Below are 21824 nucleotides of genomic sequence, written 5' to 3' on the forward strand. Positions count from 1 at the left end.
ACATTTGCTCCTGAATCCTGTAAATACATGACAAACTATGTCCTCCAGTCGGTTCCTGCTTCTGTCTTTCAGTCGGTTGCTATTTCAGTCTCCCGGTCAGTTCCTTTTTCAATCTCAGGACCGACCTCTGCGCACATATCTTTTAGAATTTCCTTGCAAGCTTTCTGAGCTAAATCATCTGTAAATTGATTCTCCTCTCTAGGGACGAACTATATTATCACTTCGGAAATCTTTGATAGCAACCGACCTACCAAATCTCTGTACCTCCGAAGGTGAGGATAATTGCAAACATACTTTTTGTTTACCTGGTTAATCATCAATTGAGAGTCCCTTTTTATAATAACCGACTGAACTTTTCTGGCTATTAATGCTTCCAATCCCAAGATCAAAGCTTCATATTCTGCTGAATTATGGGTCATATCTTCCAATTGAAGCTGCAAATTGACCATTTGGCCGTCTGGTCCTTCCAACAGGACGCCTGCACCAGATCTGTTTCCTGAGGTAGAACCATAAAAAAACATTAACCAATTTCGGGTGCTTACATAAGACATACACCCAGTCGGTTGTTCTTCACGACCTGTGAAGTCAGCCAAAAAGTCTGCTACTGCTTGGCCTTTGACCGCCCTCAAGGGAGAATGATACAAATCGAAGGGAGCTAATTTAATGGCCCACTTCATGAGTCTCCCCTGCATTGTCGGTCTTTGCAAAATCAACTTGATGAGATCAACCTTTAAAATAACCTCAATTCTTCTTGGCAACATATAATGTTCAAGTTTGGTGCATGCAAACACCAATGAATAACACATCTTTTCTGGCATTGTATAATTTAATTCTGGTCCTGTGAGAGTCTTGCTCATATAATAAATTGCCCTTTCCTTTCCATCGTCTCCATCTTGAGCTAATAAGCAACTGACCACTTCATAGGTATTCGCCAAATAAAGTTTGAGGGGCCGACCTTCATTGGGAGGCATCAACACAGGTGGTTGAGTTAATGCTTGCTTTATAGCTTCCAGCGCCATCTGTTGGTTTGGTCCCCACTCAAAGTTACTTCTTCCTGCCTTCAATAATTTAGTGATTGGCCTGACCTTACCAGCAGCATTAGAAATGAACCGTCTGAGATAATTTACTTTTCCCAACAGACTTTGAATTTCTTTAACCGTCTGAGGCGATTGGCTAGTAAGGATTGCCTTGGCCTTGTTAGCATCAATTTCAATGCCCCTTTCATGAACCAAGAACCCCAAGAAACTCCCAGCTGATATGCCGAAGGCACACTTAGTCGGGTTCATCTTCAATTTGTATTTCTTCATCCGACTGAAAGCATCCTTGAGGTCCCTCAAATGTTCCTCAAAACTGGAAGACTTGACAATAACATCATCAATGTAGCTTCCATGGACTTACCAATGAGATCCTGAAAAATTGAGTTCATGGCTCTCTGGTAGGTCGCCCCAGCATTCTTTAAACCAAAAGGCATAATTGTCCACTCATAAATGACTAATACCCCTGGACATCTAAATGCTATCTTGTGGATGTCTTCCTCTGCCAAAAAGATTTGGTTATATTTTGCATAACCATCCATCAAACTGAGAATTCTGTGCCCTGCTGCCTCGTCAATTAGCATGTCGGCCATAGGCATCACATACTCATCTTTAGGGGTGGCCATATTAAGATCTCTAAAATCGATGCATATCCTGATCTTACCATTTTTCTTAATCACTGGTACAATGTTGGCCAACCAGTCTGCATAACGGCAAGGTCGGATGAAACCCACTTTAACAAGCTTCTGAATCTTTTCTTTAATCTGAGGCATCAAATCAGGACTCATACGTCTTGAAGATTGTTTACATGGTTTAAAATCCTTCTTGATGGGCAATCGATGTTCTATCAGACTTTGCTCCAGACCTGGCATTTCTGAATAATCCCAGGCTAAACAATCAATATTGTTTCTTATAACTTCGAGCATCAATGTCTGTTGCTCTTTAGACAAGTAACCACTCAACCTGATTATTCTCGGAACCAAGTCGGTTCCTAAATTAAATTCCAGCAAAGGGTCTTGTGCTGAAAAAGTTGGCTCCGTTTTTTCTAACAGATCAGGCCAACGAAATTGTTCATCTTCTTGGAAATGAACATCACATTTTTTTATTTTTTCTACTTTTTTCAAAAGTTGATTTAAATAATACTTATTAATAAGTAAACTACAATCTTGCAATTCTGCTTCTTCCATAATAAAAGTATTATATAGAGTAGGTTTGGCTTACTAAAGAGCCATATAGTACAACTGTTCTTTTAAAAGAACATTGACTTCTGGCCAATGAATTTAAAACCCTTCTTTGGGTAGTCATTAGCATAAAAAAACTGATACATTGGAGGTACATGACCAGAATAGAAAACTGATTCTTCAACTTGTTCCGATGCTCCAAAAGGATTGTCATTTGCCTCTATTTTGAAGACCTGGTTGCCTTCCCAGAACATTAATTGTTGATGTAGTGTTGATGGTACACATTTAGATGCATGGATCCAATCTCGTTCCAGCAGGATCGAATATGTGGTATCTGCATCCACCACAAAGAACACAGAAGAAATCGTCTTTGGACTGACTTCAATGGAGGCGACCAACATGCCTTCTGGTCTGGTCGGTTGCCCTGTAAAGCTGGTCATCTCAAAATCTACAGGAGATAGATCATGTATTCCCTTTCCTAACTTCTTGAGAGTCTTTAATGGCATTACATTGAAAATAGCCCCATTATCTATGAAAACCTTTGTGATTGGTTTCCCGCAAATATGAGCATTAACGTACAGAGGTTTCAAATGAGATGCCACGCTTTCTGGAATGGGCGGAAAGACTATTGGAGGGACTTCTGATTGAAAATCAGGATCTGCAATTTTTGTCCATTCTGGTTCTTCTACATACTCATCCACCAGACTTGCCCACAAAGGTTCTTCCTCAACCCAATTAATTTCTGTCATTCGGCAAGGAATACATGGCCCTAGTCGAGATTTGACAAACCTTGAATCCTTCTCTGGAATTTCATCTCTGACTTCCATTTTGTGTTGAACAATCAAAGATTCCAAGCGAAATTCCTCTAGTGATGGGTTAAAGTTAACCTTCTCGCAATAGTGACATCTGAAACCCTTAACTCTTTCGAGTCCATTTGCTTCCGAACGTACCCGTCTTCCTGGTCGGGTGGTCCCGGACTACAACCTGGTCCTTTAATTCCACATTAAAAGAACCATCTTGGTTATCCCATTTTTCAGCCACTGTTTTTTCACAGACCTTGAGCTTCTCCTCTGGTCGGCCTCTATTTGATGAACTCCCTTTTTCTTTTATGGAAGTAGTTTGTATATTAACCATTGCTGTGGTTACTTTTGGAAATGGTTGCTGGCTCCACTCCCAAAGTAATATACTTAAGCCGACCTGCCTTAATGGCCTTTTGGATCTTATCTCGAAAATGAGTGCATTAACTTGTATTAGGTGTAAAGGAGTTATGCCACTTACAATATGACCTCCCTTTAATCTCCTCCTTAGTAGCCAACCTCTGCCCTTTAGGAATTCGAATCTGATCATCGGTTAATAGAATATCAAATATCTCGTCGGCCTTTGAACTGTCAAAGGTCGGTTGCCCTTTAGTTTCTGCTCTTGGTGTTGGTTTTAACTTAGAGCAAACATAAGGTTTCCCTGAAATTATTTCGGCCGCCATCTCTTCTGTTTGATCATAATCAAAATCGTATGCCTCTGATTCCATACTAGCCATATGTTGGCCTTTATTACGCCTGAAATTCTGATCCCTTTCTCTGAAAAGAGATTCTAAACGTCCAGCCTTGGATGCAAGGTTTGCCAAATCTTCGACATCATGTGCAATGAGCGCATCTCTTAGGCGACCATGTATATTTCGGACCACTAAGTTGATCATCTCCTTCTCATTGATTATAGTAGGACATCATCATTTCATTAATCGCACCCTCTCAATAAATTGTGAAGCTGATTCCTCTGGATATTGTTTCATCTCCAATAAATCAGTCAGAGAAACCGTTGGCAGGGGGTTGAAAAATCTGGCATGAAACACCATTTCTAAACCTTCCCAAGTTTGTATTTGCCCAGGTGGCAGACTTACAAACTATGAAAAAACTGTCATTGTAAGAGACAATCAAAACAGTTGTAACTTGTAAAATGGATTGTTACCAATTTCCCCTAATTGCGCTGTAAAACGCCCCACGTGCTCTATAGTGGAGGACCCATCCTCTCCAGAAAAAGCATGAAAATCTGGTGGCCTGTAATTCCTTGGGAGAGGATATTCATTAATAATCCTTTCGGGAAATGGTCTCTGATAAGCAGGTCGGTTGGCCATCTGAGGATTTAGACCTAACTGAACCCTCAATACGTGAGCAATTTCATCACCCAAATGAAACTGTTGATGATCAGGAACATCAATGGGATTTTGCACAGAAATATAAATGGGTCCTGCACATGTCCCCCTGGCCTTTCCTCTCTTGAAATGTTCGGTTGCACATTTTCAACCATTGGTCCTAAAGGAATATTATTTGGGAAAGTCAAAGGAGTCTTTCCCCTATCTGTTCGGTTGAAGTTTGTAGCGCTTGGAAGTGTGCTGTCCACATATGATGGCCCTGCGAAATTTGCTTGCATTCTTGATGGTGACACCCCTGGTGGTGTCTGAGTGGGTTGAAGAGTAACCCTTGACAAAGCTTGATCTAACATGTTTTGCATAAGATTTTGTTGCTCGCGCAACATATTCTGCATAAACACATTCTGCTGATTGTTCATTTGCTGAACATAAGACAACCAATCGGTAGATGGTTGGGGAATCTTCCCTGGATTTGGCATAACTGGTGGTGAAACATTTTCTCCCACCGGTGCTGATGATGATTGAGGTTGTGAGCCTGCCATACTGATTTTTCTGATGATTCGGCCAGACCTCAGTTGTATGAAATTCTCTGGTAATGTAGGATCAACAATCTTGTCTTTCTCCCACTATGGTCGCCAATTTGTTGATGTATTTTTTCAACAAACAAAAAGTAAAATTCAAAGATATAGAAAATATCTTTAAACTTGATTAATGAGTGTCTGAGATTAGGAATCTCTAAACACGGTACAGTACATAAAGAAATTAACTGGAAAAATAAAATGCTGGAAATTTAAAGTGGTGATCCCCAAATCTGACTTGGCTTTGTTGAAGTTGATTGAAGATGCCCTCTCAAGAAAAATCCAAATCTTTAAATACTTCCTGAGAAATTGTACTGGAAACCGTCGCCTGAACGGTTACAACATCTCATTTTCAACCGTCTGCCAACCCTTTTCCTGCTGACACGTGTCCTTAGCAGACCAACATTATCACTCTATTCCACTCTTAACAGTATCCGCCTCTTTGGACCGACCGCAGACCTTCCGCCCTTTTGGTCCGAACACTACTCTTCCACCTTATTGGCCCGACTACCAATTTTCCCGACTTGCGGGCCACCCGACTTGTTGATCCAGTCGCAGACCTCCCGACCTAAAGACCATCCGACTTACTGGTCAAGTCGCAGACCTTCCCGCTTAAAGACCATCCGACTTACTGGTCTAGTCGCAGACTTCTCGACCTAAAGACCATCCGACTTACTGGTCTAGTCGCAGACCTCCTGACCTGAGGACCTTCCGACCTGCGGACTTTCCGTCCTGAGGACTTCCCGACCTGAGGACCTTCCGACCTGAAGACTTCCCGACCTGAGGACTTCCCGACCTGAGGACCTTCCGTCCTGCATTCTCCTTAGAAATTAACCTATTTTCCTTGAGTTCCCCACGGTGCCCTTCAGCCAGTTCGATCAACTCTATTACCAGGCCCATTTTTCTTTTACCTTGGGCTTTTTAACCTAATTCTAAATTTCATACGTAACACAAATATTTCATTTATTTCGTGATCACAATTTAATGTAATACAGAGGAAGGGATCGTCTCCAGAGGGATTGTGTGATTCACTCCTTTGTGTTCGGGGAGAATTTTTTTTATTATCTAATGAAAATAAAATAACAAAGCAATTAAATTAAGAGATAACTAGCTATTAAAGGGATGTCTGGCTCAAAGATGATACAGTTATGACACTTGTGTTTTATCATTAATTCAATAAAGTTAGTTCTTATTAAAGTATCAATAAATTTGTTATAGTTATCAACAAGCTTTGACAACCAATTTTTCCTTATAGGTAATTAAGGTACGACAGTTAACTGCCCCTAATTAAGCAAATAAACTTAGGTGCGCCAAAAAGAAATATTGTCTAATCGCATTCTAATTTAGAAAAACCCAATTCAAAACAATTACTACCTAAGAGGAGCAATTAAATTTGATTGTCTAACCCCCGGGAAGGAACTATTCAACCCGGTTGTCATCTATTCAAGTGCAAATACAATTACGGTTACGGATATCTTACCTGAATTGACTTTAGATTATCAGACTAATTTAAATATCGGTACTAAAATATCTAATCAATCTAACAATCACAAACGTTATTTTTAGAGTTAGACAAATATTGATCATTAAAAAGAACTTTTATAAAGAAAGTCAAGAATCTCCAAAACAAAAGAACCAAAACATTATCATCCCTAAAGTAGAAAAATATCTACTGCGCGATCTATGAGTTTGTGAGTCTCGTGCTCTGTGTATCTGATTCTAGCCATTCTCCTCTAGTATCTGCTTGTGATCCTCCATTTTTATTTAATTTTTGCTCTAATTATTTTGTTGTTGGACTTTTGGGCCTTTAATTACATTCTCATGTCAAGAAGAGAGTGTGATTAGTGATGATCATGACTAATTTGATTGTCCAATGCTGATTTTTTTCTTTTATTTTTCTCCAAATTCACCAAATTTGTCTTTTCTTTCCTGCATGTCGGAAATAAACAATACACACCAAAATTAGGCAGAATCCACTCAAAATCAATCGAATATCGCATATAATATGAACATTTAACGCACGCGATTTTTAACTATCAAAGTCCATGAACTATTTTTGAAGAATTTGTAAATATTTTAACTATTCGTTTAATTTTTTAAAAAAAAATATTTTATATATTATTATACTAAAAAATCAAGTTTATATTCAAAACATTACATCAATATCTATTTATATCACATTATACAATTATTTCAATTTAAATTTTTTACTATTCAAAAACTCAAAATCCAAATCCCAAACAAACAACTGTCTGAATGATTTCTACCAAATTTTTAATATTTATCAAATTTTTTCAAAATCATCAAATTAATTATTTATTATTTATTTTTATATTATGCTAAATTAAATTTAAATCTAAAATATCGTATCAATATTTATTTACATAATATCGTATCACTATTCAAATTCAAATCCAAATCCTCAAACAAACATACACAAAGTGTGTTCGTATGAAATATTTTATCCTCGATTTTTACTATTCATCATTTTTTATTATTATATTAAAATTCAATTTTATATTCAAAATATCATATCAATATCTATTCAAATCACATTATACAACTATTATAATACAATTTTTTTACTATTAAAATTCTAAATCAAAATCCAAAATCCTCAAACAAACACACCTAGACCGTTCATAATCTATTATTAAAAAATAACAGTTTATTTCTCTATTTTTGCTGAGTTACATTATTCATCTATAATTATAATTTCTATTTTTTAATTATTGTCAATCATCTCCAATTACATTTGAGATTAAGAAATATTTTATTTATATTATATTTTATATATTATTTTTAAAATTATAAATAACACATTAATATTTTATTATTTTTATATATTTGATTTATAAAAATATTATATCAATAAATTAAATTTATAAATTTTTAACTATTTGATCTTTTAAGGGTGTGTTTGTTAGAGGGATTGGATTTTGAATTGAGATTTGAATAGTAAAAATTTTGAATTTGAATAGTTGTATGATGTGATATAAATAATAATTGATGTGATATTTTGAATGTAAAATTGATTTTAGTATAATATAAAAAATGAAAAAATAAATGTTTGATTTGATGTTTTTGAAGAAAAAAATTTGTGGGAATAGTAGAAATCCCACAAAATCTCTCAAACAAACACACCCTAAATAAATGAATATTCTCTCGATTCCAATTCAAAGTATCTTTTTATTATTTTCTTCCGTCACACTTTAAAGTATTTATTTTATATTTAAAAAATACACTAATAGAAAAATACTCTTAGTGTGTGTTTGTTTGGCAAACACTTACAATTACTTTTTACGCAAAATCAAAAGACAAAAATATCAAAAAAAATTCTCACATTTCCACTAACTAATAAAATATTACTATTATTTTTTAATCTTCTGCAAAACCCTAAAGGGTCTATGATTCGTATGGATTGACTTAAAAAATAAATAGAAGCCAGAAGCCAAAACCAGAAGTAGAATAAGCATAAGCCAAAAGCAGAAACAGTTAAATTTTGTATTTGGATAAATCATTATAAAAACAGTTTTTTTTTTTTTTTTTTAAACTAAGTGTTTTTAACTATTAAAATTACTTAAAATGACATGTTGTTAATATAATAGTATTTTTATATAGCACTTTTATAATTTATTTTAAATGTTATAAATTATATTTAAAGATTTCAAATTAAAGTATAAAAAATATACTTTTAAAATTTGATTATTTATACTTTAAAATTTTAATTTAAGGATAATATATCAATTAAAAATAACATTACAATATAATATTAAATTATTTGTATTTTAGAATTTATTTTAAAATTTCATAAATTATTTAGTAATTTAAGTATAATTACAAAATTTATATACTCCTATTTAAATTTGGTATTTTAATTTTAAATTTTAATCCAAATATAATATATAAATTAAAAATAATAGTTTAATTATATTTTTAAATTTTTAGTATAATATAATATATAAATTATTTTTTTATATTATATTATATTATTATATTCTAAAAAAAAAAAACACTTTTCATCTTAAAAAATTGCTTTTATATTTGGACAAAAGTCAATGTAAATCGATACTAACTATTTATTCTTAGAAGTAGAAGCCAAAAACTCTTTTAAAAGTCAATTCAAACGACCCTATTTGATTTGGAAGGGAGTATATAATATCATTTTATTGAATATAATAAATGATGTATAATATTCCTTCTGTCCATTAATAAATATCTTTTACTTTTTACATGTTGATCTTTAGATATTAATTATTATATCAAAAATGTATTACAAATTAAATTAAGGAAAAATTGCAAAAATATTTCTATTAGTGTCTTATAATACTAATATAATTATATTTGTATAAAAAATTATACAAATATAAAAATATTTTTAATATTAAGTAAAATAACGACAAAAGGTAAATGGATAGCTATGGGACTGAGGGATTATAAAAATGTATATTAATTATAAAATTAAAATATAAGTATAAAAAATAATTTATGTTATAAATAATAAATAAAAACAACCAAAAATAAAATAATAATATAATTTTTAAATACTTTTTAACTTAAAATAAAATTGCCCTTTTGCACGAGTGGAGTTCTGATGACTGTGAAAAAAACGGGTAGGTTCTAACCTTACCATTTTGGAGGTTGGGTTTAATTAGGTTCAACCCCAAATTATATTAACTGCCTAGGTGGGTAATAGGCCCAATTAATTGTTCTAATAGGGCTGGATATAATAACTTTAATGGGCCCATTAAGCCCATTAGTTCAACACTGACACGTCGCCACATTTTGGCACTCCCGCCATGCACCAAAATCAAAACGAATTTCCAAGAGGATAAATCCCTCCTTCCATGTGAATTACCAATTTTACCCCGTCGGTTTTCTAAATTTGCGAATTTCCCTTGGTCTTCTTCCTCGAGAAGCTTTTGCAGAATGAATAAACGTTTCACTTGCAGAAAAAAATTATTCGGAGAAGAAGAGCTAGTTGTATTTGCATAAGGTTCCTTTAGCGGCAGTTTTTTCTTTCAGTGAATCAATTTCCTGCAGTTTGTATTGGAGACCGGTGATGGAAAGCAAGCAAATTTTAGCATACGACGACCACCCAAAGGCCTTTGGTGGTGTCCGCTTTATTCTATTCGGTTTTGATTCCATTAATGAACACGAGGTTTTCTTTTGATAGAATTTCTTTTGGAGTGCCGTGCTCTGCATTTATTATTGTTATTTTCCCACATCGCCAAAAGTCGATCTTTGATTTTTGTCGTGACTTTGGATTACAGGTTCGGTCGAAGCTTTTGGAAGGCGGAGGATTTGGTGCTGTGAATTACGAGGATTGTAGTCATGTTATTGTTGACAAGCTTGTATATGTGAGTTGGATGAAAAGTTCGCTGAAAATACTCCTTTTCATTTTAGATATTTGCCACATGTGGACTTATAGCGCCTGTATAGAGTCAATAGGCTTGATTTAGTGAATATGATCACTGCATTTGGAAACAAAATATTGAGTGTGCCTTTCTTTGCTGATTTTGATTTCTTGTATCCTAGTTATATGAATATTAAATTGCTGTTGATGTTATCCTTGGTGGTGCAGGATGATCCCATTTGTGTTGCTGCTAGAAACGATGGCAAGATATTGGTGACTGGTCTATGGGTTGATCACAGTTTTGATCTGGGAATACCTGTTGATCTCCCTTCTGTGAGTTCTTGAAAATGGTTGATACTTTTGTGTCTACTGTGATGACAGTGATGTATAATTAGCATCTGTTTACCAAGTATTTTATAACTGTTTTGCTGCTATATTTCTGAATTTTGCTATCTAAAATATACCACATTCAAGCTTATTTTTTATTTAATATATTTGAAAAGACATTATTTATATGTTTAAAATATCACAATCGAAGCTTATTCTATATTCAACTTTTTATTGTTTTCAAACTAACACAAAATTCTAAAATATTTTCAAAACATATATAAACCCACCCTTCTTGTTTTCTTTTCCACTTTGGGACTTATTTTTGAAGCATCGAGTTGAATTTACACTGCAATTCTTCTCTGCAATTTACAAATTACCTGTGTATAGTAATTTTCTATCAATTTTATGTTCTTCCAAACTAAATTAATCTCTTTCAAGGTGTGAGTTTCAATCTGTTCTTGCCATAAAGAGGCATCATGGCCAGTATATGTTGTATGGCATTGTATGAACTATGAACTAATTTAAGTCGATGAATAGATGGAGGCATTGCTAAATGTTTGTTTGCTTGTTTTTAATCTTCTGTCGTCATTTCGTTGGACATCCATACTTTATATAATGAGCATTTTATAGAACATTTCAGTAACTTGTATTCTTGTCCTATTTGAATGTTGATGCACTTAGTTCATTGTTTGAATTGTAGTTTGATGAATTTTGAGCTGTTTGGTTTCCATATTCATACAATTCTTTACAGGTCATATATGCACCAGTAAAAGATTTGAATGGGATCCCTGGTGCCAACTCACTGATTATGTGCTTAACGGGATATCAACGACATGATCGAGAAGATATTATGGTTCTTAACGCGGCTTCTTTTTCTCCTTTATTACACACCAACCACAATGAGATTTTTAATCGTTTCGAGATACAATTAATTATATTTAATCTCATCTTATAATTTAGTTTCCTTTATTCTGCAGACAATGGTTTCCTTGATGGGTGCAAAATTTTCAAAACCATTAGTGGCAACGAAGGTTACTCATCTTATATGTTACAAATTTGAGGGTGGGTTTCAGTTTTGATTTTTTAAGGTTCAGCTTGCTTGTATTTGCACTTGATTATGTATCACAGTATTTGTCTTTTTTATACTTGTAAAATATGAAAAATCCAAGCTGTCATTTAATAGGATGAATTATGGTTACATTTTCTGGTAGATCTTTTCACATCTTTGTATGGTGCTGTTCTATGACCTCATTCATTTTCATATATCATTTTCACATTCACTTTAAGAGTTTTCTGTTCATAGGGGAGAAGTATGAGCTTGCCAAGAAAATGAAGATAAAGTTAGTTAACCATCGTTGGCTGGAAGATTGGTATGCTCAAAGTTTGATCTTCTCACTGTTAATATCTCATATGCACATGATTGTTTTGCCTTTAAAGGCAATGTTTGTTTCTCCAACTTGTTTTTACATTCAATCTGTAATGCTTTTTGTTTTTTCTTCGTTGTGGTTTCAGTTTGAAGGCTTGGCAGATTCTTCCTGAAGCTGACTACTGTAAGAGGTGAGATCTCAAGATTGCATGCTATTTATCCCAACTTACTACAGCCTACTTTTGATATGCATTAAAAATCTTATGTTATGTCTCAAATTGAGCTCTCAAGGTTTAAGATGCGTACGCTAGTGTTTAGTTGGCTTGTTATGCTAATTAATAAACTCATGACCTAAACCTCTGGCCACAGTGGATTTGAGTTGGAGATGGAGAGTGAAGCCAAGGATTCAGAAGATGAAACAGAAGATGTAGCTTCTAAAACAAATATGCAGAGGAACAGCATAATATCCCCTCGAAGCAAATGTGCTGCAAATAAGAGTTCTGGTGAATCATTGGCGATGCTGGAAGCTTCAAGAAAAAGTTTATCATTAAGTGCATCTCGAAATTTGGCAAATGTTAGAGACTTCAGCATGGTCCACCCAAATTCTGGAAAAGATTCTGACTTTGGTAAAACATCATTATCAGTCGAAGATCACAACAAGGGTCTTGAAATGGCTGGTGTTGGTAATCCAAGAAGTCCTGGGAAAATGCCTTCTGAAGTGCTGTCAAACCTTGGGGATGATACGGTGGTTTTGGAAAAGGTTGGACACGTCTTAGCTTCAGCATCTGGAAGTGTTAAGAAGTCTCCTAACAATGAGGTATCCAAATCCAGTGGTAAGAGTTATTATAGGAGCCCTCCTATCAAGTCAGGTCTCCCATTGAGAATCGAGAGTAATTCAGGTAGTCCATCTTCCTCGAATGTAAGCAAGCGCCAGATTAGCGGTGGGTTCAACCTGTCCATGGAGAGAGTTCAAGATAGATCAGATGCTTTGGTAAAAACACCTATAAAAGGAATCTCATCTGACGTTAACGATGGGACAACTGCTAGCAACAAAGGGAAAGCACCTGTTTCACGTGGCAGTTCAAAATCGCCATTGTTGAATCATGAACCTAAAAGATCAGTGGGAAGTAAATTAGCCGTGAAGGCTAATGAAATGCTGGCTTCTGGATCCTCTGTTTATGGTTCACATTGTCTACCTGGCGATAATTCTCCGAAAATTGTTAGCTGCACCATTAGAGAGGAAGCCTCATGTGCTGCTAAAGAAGCTTCGAACATTTCTGCTGCGACAAGGGACATACAGAAGTGCAATGATCATTTGCCTCAACATTCTCCCGAAGGATTGAAAAGCTTGTTCACAGAAAATGTGGATGTAGAGGAGCATTCTTCTAGCAGGATTGATATCGTAGCCAATAATGTTGAGATGGTTCGGAATGATATAGAAGCCATTAAACGCTCATCGCCGGGAACCAATTCAGATTTGGGGAAAATGGAGGATCATGCTGATTTGAATGACTCAAAGATGGGGCAAAGTGATTCCCGGACGAAACCAGGTAAAAGAAAAATGCTTGCCAAGAAGAAAACATTGGGTTCCCGAACAACTACCTTTAAGGCTGCAAAGCATAAAGGAACCACTAACCTCCAGAAAGCAGCAATGCAGGATGAGGGCATAACAGATATTAATGGAGCAATAGGAATGGAAGACAGTGGCAATAACCTTGTTATCGACAAGGTTGAAAAGGTTCCTCCAGCAGCCAATGAAGATTGCTTTCCTGGTGACGAAACAGAAGCTCCCAACCAGAGCTTGCAAAATGAGTATGATGGGGAGCATGGCAAAGAGATATCTGCTGAATTTGAAGCATCACCGTTTGGTATAGATGCCATCCCTTCAAAAAGCCAAGCTGATGGAAAAACTTTGCTAATGGAGGAGCAGGTTGAAAAATCTGTTGAAGATGAAGATGGCAAGGAAGCTGAGAAGGACGTATGCATTGGAGGAACTGAATTGATCAAATCGAATCCTACTGGTGATGCTGGACAGAAAAAATCAACGAAAGGCAAGAAACGCCCCTTGATGAAATCTAAGACAAAAAAGTCTAAGGATCCTGGCTGTGAAGTGCAAGAAAGTGAACTTAAACACAAACAAGATGAAAATAAAGCAGCAGTCTCAGGCAATGAAGCAGCTGTATCAGTGAAGACTGGTAAAACAAAGATGAGAGCACGCAAGAAAACGAAATGCGCGGACGATGTGGAGAAAGAAAACAAGCCTCTTAAAGAAGACAAGCAGAAAACTCTGAAGAATGATGCTGGAGCATGTGAGGAATTGGCATCCGAACCTCATAAAAATGCTTCGAAAAGTGTATCAAAAGTTAACAAACACACTGCTGGCGATCTGCAAGCCGCGAAAAACCTCGAGAATAAATCAGAACCTGCATGTTTTATACTGAGTGGCCATAGGCTGCAAAGAAAGGATTTTCAAAAGCTTATAAAGCGGCTGAAAGGAAGAGTTTGCCGTGATTCGCACAATTGGTCGTATCAAGCGACACATTTTGTTGTTCCAGATCCAGTACGAAGAACTGAAAAATTCTTCGCAGCTGCAGCATCCGGAAGGTACTTTTTAACTAACATAAGAACTACAAGTTCCATCCTCATAACTATATGCATTCGTTTGTTTGTGCAGTTGGATTTTGAAGACAGATTATTTAACAGCTAGCAGCGAGGCCGGGCGGTTTTTGCCCGAAGAACAATTCGAATGGCACAAGAAGTGCTTGAGCGAAGACGGCGCCATCAATTTAGAGGCGCCGAGGAAGTGGCGCCTGTTGAAGAAGAGAACCGGCCATGGAGCATTCTATGGGATGCGAATTGTCATCTATGGTGAATGCATTGCCCCTCCATTGGTAAGCTACTTCATTGCTCGAATATCTATTTGTTAGAGCTGACAATAGGTCGATTCGTGTTAGGTTCGTGTCGGGTTTGTATTGACCTATATTCTTAATTAAAATCAATTATTGTTTGTCGTGTTGTCATGTTATGTTAATTTTTATTGGTTTTTAGTGTAATTTGTACAATGAATTAGGTTGAATTATTTAAAATTGAACTTAATTTAAATTAATATGTGGATTAATTAATATATTGTAATCGGATTGTTGTGTCGGGTTCAAGTTGAAAGCTTCAATTCTAACCCAACATGTTTATCATCGTGTTGGGTTCGTGTCAACTCATATACATAATCAGATTGAAATCTTTGATCCAAATTCAATTATTTTGTGTTGGATTGTCGTGTCGTGTTAGTTTTTGTCAGCTCTATTATCTATTTGATCTAGTTGTTCAATCGTTATGCGCTATCAATGTTTGTTGCTGTCAGGATACGTTGAAGCGCGTGATGAAGGCCGGAGACGGGACAATATTAGCGACGTCGCCGCCTTACACACGGTTTCTGAAGCCGGGGGGTATCGACTTTGCGGTCGTGAGTGCGGGAATGCCGCGGGTCGATGTGTGGGTTCAGGAGTTCTTAAGACACGAGGTGCCCTGCGTCGTGGCTGATTATTTGGTCGACTACGTTTGCAAGCCCGGTTACTCTCTCGACAAGCACGTACAATATAATACTCATGCTTGGGCCGAGAAGTCGCTCGAGAACCTCATGATCTGCGTGGAACGAGAAGAGGACGTCGATACCGGTGGTGGTGCCGGACATGCGAAAGCACCGCCGCGGGATGGCGACATTGGCACCGATGAAGAAGATGACGGCGACGACGATGATGTAGCTTGTCGTGCATGCGGACGCCGCGATAGAGAAGAGGAAATGCTAATATGCGGAGACGAGCGTGGCGTCGAAGGGTGTGGTGTCGCTGTGCACATCGATTGCCTCGATCCTCCGCTCGATAGTGTTCCGGCCGACGACTGGTTTTGCCGGTCGTGTGGCCGGAACAAAGGTTGAACTTGGTCTTGAACATGGATGGACTCAACAGGTTTCTCAGTATTTTGTTTTGTATTGTATGCACCATCAAGCGTTTCTTCTTCTTTTAACATTTCGTATCTTTTAACATTTCATACTAAAATTAATATTGTTTATTCTATACTGTTTTCAATAAAAATATATTATTTATTTTATGAAAATTACATCATAATACCATTTAAATAAAAATTTAAATTTAACACTATTGTAAATGAATTTCAAATACAATTAAATACTTCCTTCGGAATGGTTATATTTACTTTTTAGTCATAATTTTTATATTTGTATAATTTATTTTGTACAAATATTCTATTAAAAGATACTATATTAATAAAATAATTTATATTATGTTTTGATATAATAATTAATATTTAAATATAATGCCTTAAAAAGTAAACAAGGAACAAACGTAGTATAATACAAGTCTTTCATATTGAAAAATTTGAAGTTAATAAATGGATCTAATGTGAAACAACTAGCAGCCCATTTGAAGTTAGTAATTTGATTGAATCCAATCGTATGAAATAAAAAAGAAAAAGAAAAATGTAAAACCAAATCCAATAAAATAGGTGGAAATGGCTTTAATTTCATTGACTTAAGTCATCTTTCGAATATATACTCAGCAAAATTAATTCTTACTTTTCTTTTAGTCTATGAGTTAAATTGATTATATTATTAACTTTGATATCATTTAATTATTACATTTATTTAATATTTATTTACAACAAATATTATTTTCTTTATTATATTCTTACTCTTCAATTACTTTAATTTTTAAATAAATTTTCAAAAATACTTCAAATTATTTTTTTTACTTTTCTAATTTTTTAATAAAATATTCAATTTTTCTTGATCTACAAATGGGCTAATTTAATGGATGGAGGGAGTTCATGAAATGAAATGCGAAAGAGGGATGGAACCTGGAAATAATATGGTGTTATAATAAGTAAGTGGTGTGATGGGCAGTAGCTGTACAAGCTACTCGGGAGGGTACTCTTGACTATTTATTACAGATATTATGACCACGCTCATTTGAAAATGTGATAAAAATTGCACAACACCAATTGGCTACCACTAATAAAGACATGTAAAAATATTTGGTATGGATTAGTTTAATACCTAAACACAAATATATATATATATATATATGTTAATGGTTGGAAGAGAATCCTATGTTTCTTGGCTATGTTTATGTGAATATGATTACATATTCATAATCCTCTGTATCTGTATCTGTATCTGTATCCTACTCTACTCTAGTTGGCTGGCAACTGGCAATTGGCAACTTGCAACTACTTAATCTCTCTACCATTTGTTTAATAAATAAATTAATCAAAATGTTTAAAAACTTAGATGGGCTTATAACATTATTATTATTATTATTATTCCATAGAGACAGCTAGCTCAGTGGTGACATTTTGGGCAGCAGATCCTTGGCTTGGTTTGGCTTTCTTTAAAATTTCCCTTCACGTGACACTTTACACATCTTTTATATTTATTTGGCAGTCTTATTGAAGCAAAGCATCCCTCCCCTATTATTGCATCATGTTTCTTTGTCTATTCATTTTTTTGTTATTACATTTGTTTTCATTATGAGTAGGGGAGGGCAGCATTAGTTGGAAAGTGGGAGTGGTGATTATTTCATGATCAGATCAGATCAGATTGGGAGTGGAATATATGTATTATATAGAATTTAAGTGTACAAGTAATGCCTCAAACTCAAGTATGTGGAATCATTGTTTTGTTGATTAGGGTGGAAGTGAACAATCTTTTTATATAAAAAGCACCAATTTGAATTTGAACTTCCAAGGGAAGCCACACTCCCACTCCCACTCATCATACTAACTTCTATACATTTGTGTCTACTCAAAGTGGAAAACTATAGAGAAATAAAATTGGGTTTTAGCACATCTAAGTTCTTACACACACTAGGAAATTAAAAATGCCATTAAATAAACTAAATAATGAGAATATTTGTAAGATGAAGATGATATGGCATCGATATTAGGGCTTGCTTTTGACTTGTTTGGCATATATATATATATATATATTTATAATAATCTAATTAAAAATGCAAAGTTTGCCACTTTGCTTGGAATCCCATCCAATCCAATCCAATCCAATTCAAGAGACTTTTCAAGAGGATTTGAGCATCCCATTCCTCTCTTCTCTCTTTTGGCTCTCTAGTTTTAATTGGTTTATACTTTATACAATTAAGATTAGTTGATGAGAAAGATCAAAAGAAAATCCAAAAAATGTTGACATGATGAAGCCCTGAAGCAATTATGTTATGGCTGCCAAACATAATAATAAGTTCCACCACACCTTCCATGATGATGATTCTTGGATTCACAACATTAATTTTCAACTTTCACATTTATTCATCGCACATTACATATACGTACTTGGTAGAGGCTGTAGCAACAGCCAGGTTATGATTGTTTACCTCTCAGGGGTGGGTGGGGTGGGGTTGTGGTAAAAAAGTAATGATGACCTGACCTGACCTGAAGTGTAAAAAAAAGGTATGAACAGGGCACAAGGAAAACATGTTCAAAGCAACTAAACAAAACTATATCAATGTAATGTGCTATGGTGGTGATGAAATTGAAAAGAGCAAGGCAGACAGGCAGGGATGGGAAATTGGGAATAGAAGAAGAAAGCATTGTGACAAATAAAATCAAAAGGGCACTTTTTATTGTTCTTACAACTTAGGAAGGAATGGGGCATCAAATAAATAACTAGTGTAAGATTTGTGGGTATAGCCAATGTGTGTGTATGTGAATCAAGAATCAAGAAGAAGACTGGCTTTAGTGGTGTGTCAGGTCATTGGTAGTTGTGTGGATGTGCCTAAGCCTACCTGACATTTACACATTATTACAAGACACAACCACCACCAGATGTGAATAAGCCAAGAACCCCCACATCCATTGTGACTTGTGTGTACATGTGTATGTCTCTGTTTTAGAGAGAGAGAGAGAGAGAGAGAGAGAGAGAGAGAGAGAGAGAGATGTCCACTCCCAAATTCTTGCCATCACCCATTTGATAACAAAGAAAGAAAATGACCCACAACCAATTCTAAGCCTAACACCCAAGATTATTATCATTAATTCAGATCAGAAAACACATGTCCACACACAAGTGCTTTAAATAAAATCTGTACAAAGTACCAAAATAGAAAACCAGAAAAAAGAAGGCAAACAAAAACAGAAAAGACATGATTGGATTGGATTGGTACTAGCAACAAAATTTTCCCCTGTGCAGTAGTAGCATAGCAATAGAAACTTCTCCAATTTGTACACTACACCACCTCCCCCCAAGAATCACATTCCCTCTTTCCCCCTTTCCATTCCAAATACTTTTCACAGGGTATAATAACAATTATTACTATCATCATCATCATTTATTATTATTATTATTATTATTATTATGCTCACAACAGTAAAGTAAACTTACTTAACTTAATCAGCAGCTTAAAGCCTCATATTTCACTGGAATTGAACGGTTAAAACCTGTCTGGGAAAGCAAATTCCCTACCACTGCAAGGTCCCTGCAGAACACTCCCTGATATACTGCTGCTGTTGCAATGCTAGCCTTGTTGCTGCTGTTCTCATCACTCCTCTCATTATTTGGATCAGATCTGATGGCGGCTGCCGCCGGCCCCGGAATTGGGGCCTTCTTCCGCTGCTTGTCGACGGCTTCCTCATCCAGGACTGTAGACATCAAACTTGTATACCCTCTTTGAATCAATCTGTACAGAAGTAAAGCAGACATTTTTGCCCTGTCTCTAACTGAATCCACCTCCTTCTCATCAGCAAATTCGCACTTGTCAATGAAGCTCGAGGATCGATCAGGCTTGTGTTTCAATGTCAACAGCAAATGGGCTCTTTCCAGTTCTGATCGGGAGCATCCCCTTCTCAATCCGATCAATGCATAATAGTCTACGTTCCCGGTTTCGCCGGCAGCTACCCTTTGCTTAAGTTGCTGTGTTTTGGCAGCTAAGGAGCAGAGCTTTCCAGGTATCTCCCTGTACTGAATATGTTGACGCTTCCAGACGGGGCCGGGGAGCTTCCGATCGCGCAGGATCGAATTGTAGAGGAGCTTCAAATGCTCCAGATCGTGGAGACTGTCAGGCAAACATCTTATGGTTTCGAACAATGCTGCTCTGATGGTGAGGGCTTCAATGGAGGAGGTTTCTAGCGCCAGAGCTCTGTTGCAATCTGCTATTGCCTCTGCTATTCGCCCTGCAGATTGATACGCCGATGCTCGGCGAACATAGCACTCGGCTAGAAATCCCTGTGGAGCGCCGCGGCGGCCGTCGAGAATTTTGGAGAAATGTCTTATGGCCTCGGAGTAGAGGCCAGCATCGAGGGCTGCGATGGCGGCAGTCTTGCGGCGGATGAGGAGTTTGATGTGGCAGAGGAGGTGGGAGATGCTTTCGGACTCTGTTTTGGGTGGGGTGGTACAAGGCTGGTTGGTGATGAATTTAGGACCTGATAATGGGAATTTGTTGAAGGAGAAGATGTCGTCGGTCAGGGAATTGCTTTCCCGGCGGAATGCGGCGGTGGCGAGGCGTTTTCCGGTCTGGAGGAGGGCCATCGCATCTTCCATTAAACCTAGATGGCAACATGCTTCGCCTAAAACTGTGTACCTGTATGGAAGATGAAATGTGTAAGTCAGAGCAGATCATTCGATTGATTGAACATTGGAGTGATTAATTTGATTGAAATATTATAATTAAACCATTGATGCTGTTGACATTGCGTACGGCGAAGGGAAATCGCGGATGATTAGGTGAGACTTCATTAATGGCGGCCCATGGTTTCGCGTGATGCACCAGTAAGTGGCTCAACCAGAGCCGTTCATTCAAACAAATAATTAATTAATTGAATAGGCAGGCAGGGAAATTACCTCCATTGTTGCTCCTTCTCTGCATTGTTGCAGAGTCCAGACATCACCTTCTTCTTCAAATCCGAGACGGAGAAGCACTTGCAAGCAGGTTCTCTCTCATTCAACGGTTCACCGGTGGAGGAAAGAAGCCGGACTCGCTCCCGAGACCACTGAGTCGACGAATTATCCGATGATCCAGACGACGTCGATTCGTCGGGGATCGCCATTTTTACGCTGGGAATATAATCCTGCAGCATATCGGCTACCTCCTTGAACCGTCTGAGATGCAGCAAACAGCGCGCCTTCAGCTCCAGCGCAACCTCCACACGCGGCGCCATGGAAAGCGCCGCCTCCAGGAGCCTTAGCGCCGCCGCAATATCGGTTTGCTCCTGCGTCGCAATCAGCATTTTCGCCTCCCTCACGTACCTCTCCACCATCTAACACCACACAACAATGAATTAATTCCGAAACTATTAAAGCAACACCAAGCGGAAGAAAATTAGGTTTAACTTCAACAACGCGGCGCTCACCTTTTTGTTAGTGAGCCACCAGTGCCTCTTCTCGGCGGCGGCGTGAGGCGGTGGGGATGCAACAGCCATTGATGAATTGCAATTGCACCGATCGACCATCAACAAATCCGTCCTTCAATTAGCATCCGAAATCTCCATTCAAAACCTCGATCACACCGCCTCAGACACGACGGAGGAGGAGGAGGAGGATTTCATTCTAGAGAGAGAAATAGAGAGAGAGAAACTGGATAGGTGAGAGGAGTAAATGGGATAGAAGGGCTTTAAACAGCCATTGCCAGCTTTGACCTGAGAGAGAGAAGGAAGAGAGATGATGATGATGATGAAGTGCCTCGCTGGCAGCAGATGCTGCCATGCCCATGCCATCCTTTTTTTTGCATCTCTGTACTCTACACGCTACCTCTACAAACCTACATATACCATAATATTATTTTATTTTTTATAAATTTAATAGTACTTATATATTTATAAAT

General features: G+C 36.8%; 2 protein-coding genes across 2 annotated transcripts; one reads left to right on the forward strand and one right to left on the reverse strand.

The window, feature by feature from the left end:
• Nucleotides 1–9849: 9849 nt before the first annotated feature.
• LOC127243110 (BRCT domain-containing protein At4g02110) lies at nucleotides 9850–16062 on the forward strand. Its single transcript, XM_051262983.1, has 10 exons — nucleotides 9850–10097; nucleotides 10210–10296; nucleotides 10521–10625; nucleotides 11374–11475; nucleotides 11600–11684; nucleotides 11926–11992; nucleotides 12135–12179; nucleotides 12358–14592; nucleotides 14663–14879; nucleotides 15347–16062. Exons 1-10 carry the CDS (start codon nucleotides 9999–10001, stop codon nucleotides 15917–15919), a joined length of 3615 nt encoding a protein of 1204 aa, XP_051118940.1. The 5' UTR covers nucleotides 9850–9998; the 3' UTR covers nucleotides 15920–16062.
• Nucleotides 16063–19010: 2948 nt separating this feature from the next.
• LOC127243113 (uncharacterized) lies at nucleotides 19011–21611 on the reverse strand. Its single transcript, XM_051262986.1, has 3 exons — nucleotides 21355–21611; nucleotides 20846–21261; nucleotides 19011–20585 (listed from the first exon to the last, which is right to left on the reverse strand). Exons 1-3 carry the CDS (start codon nucleotides 21451–21453, stop codon nucleotides 19400–19402), a joined length of 1701 nt encoding a protein of 566 aa, XP_051118943.1. The 5' UTR covers nucleotides 21454–21611; the 3' UTR covers nucleotides 19011–19399.
• Nucleotides 21612–21824: the final 213 nt, after the last annotated feature.

Source organism: Andrographis paniculata, unplaced genomic scaffold, assembly GCF_009805555.1.
Source record: "Andrographis paniculata isolate CXL003 unplaced genomic scaffold, ASM980555v1 Contig89END, whole genome shotgun sequence".
NCBI classification, from domain to species: Eukaryota; Viridiplantae; Streptophyta; class Magnoliopsida; order Lamiales; family Acanthaceae; genus Andrographis; species Andrographis paniculata.

Excerpts from the sequence above, each read along its gene's own strand:
- LOC127243110 (XM_051262983.1), top strand. The coding sequence starts at position 9,999 with ATGGAAAGCAAGCAAATTTTAGCATACGACGACCACCCAAAGGCCTTT. Across the intron at positions 10,297-10,520 it reads TTGTTGACAAGCTTGTATAT|GATGATCCCATTTGTGTTGC; the intron begins GTGAGTTGGATG and ends TTGGTGGTGCAG. Across the intron at positions 10,626-11,373 it reads TACCTGTTGATCTCCCTTCT|GTCATATATGCACCAGTAAA; the intron begins GTGAGTTCTTGA and ends AATTCTTTACAG.
- LOC127243113 (XM_051262986.1), bottom strand. The coding sequence starts at position 21,453 with ATGGTCGATCGGTGCAATTGCAATTCATCAATGGCTGTTGCATCCCCA. Across the intron at positions 21,262-21,354 it reads GGTGGCTCACTAACAAAAAG|ATGGTGGAGAGGTACGTGAG; the intron begins GTGAGCGCCGCG and ends GTGTGGTGTTAG. Across the intron at positions 20,586-20,845 it reads GAGAAGGAGCAACAATGGAG|GTACACAGTTTTAGGCGAAG; the intron begins GTAATTTCCCTG and ends TCTTCCATACAG.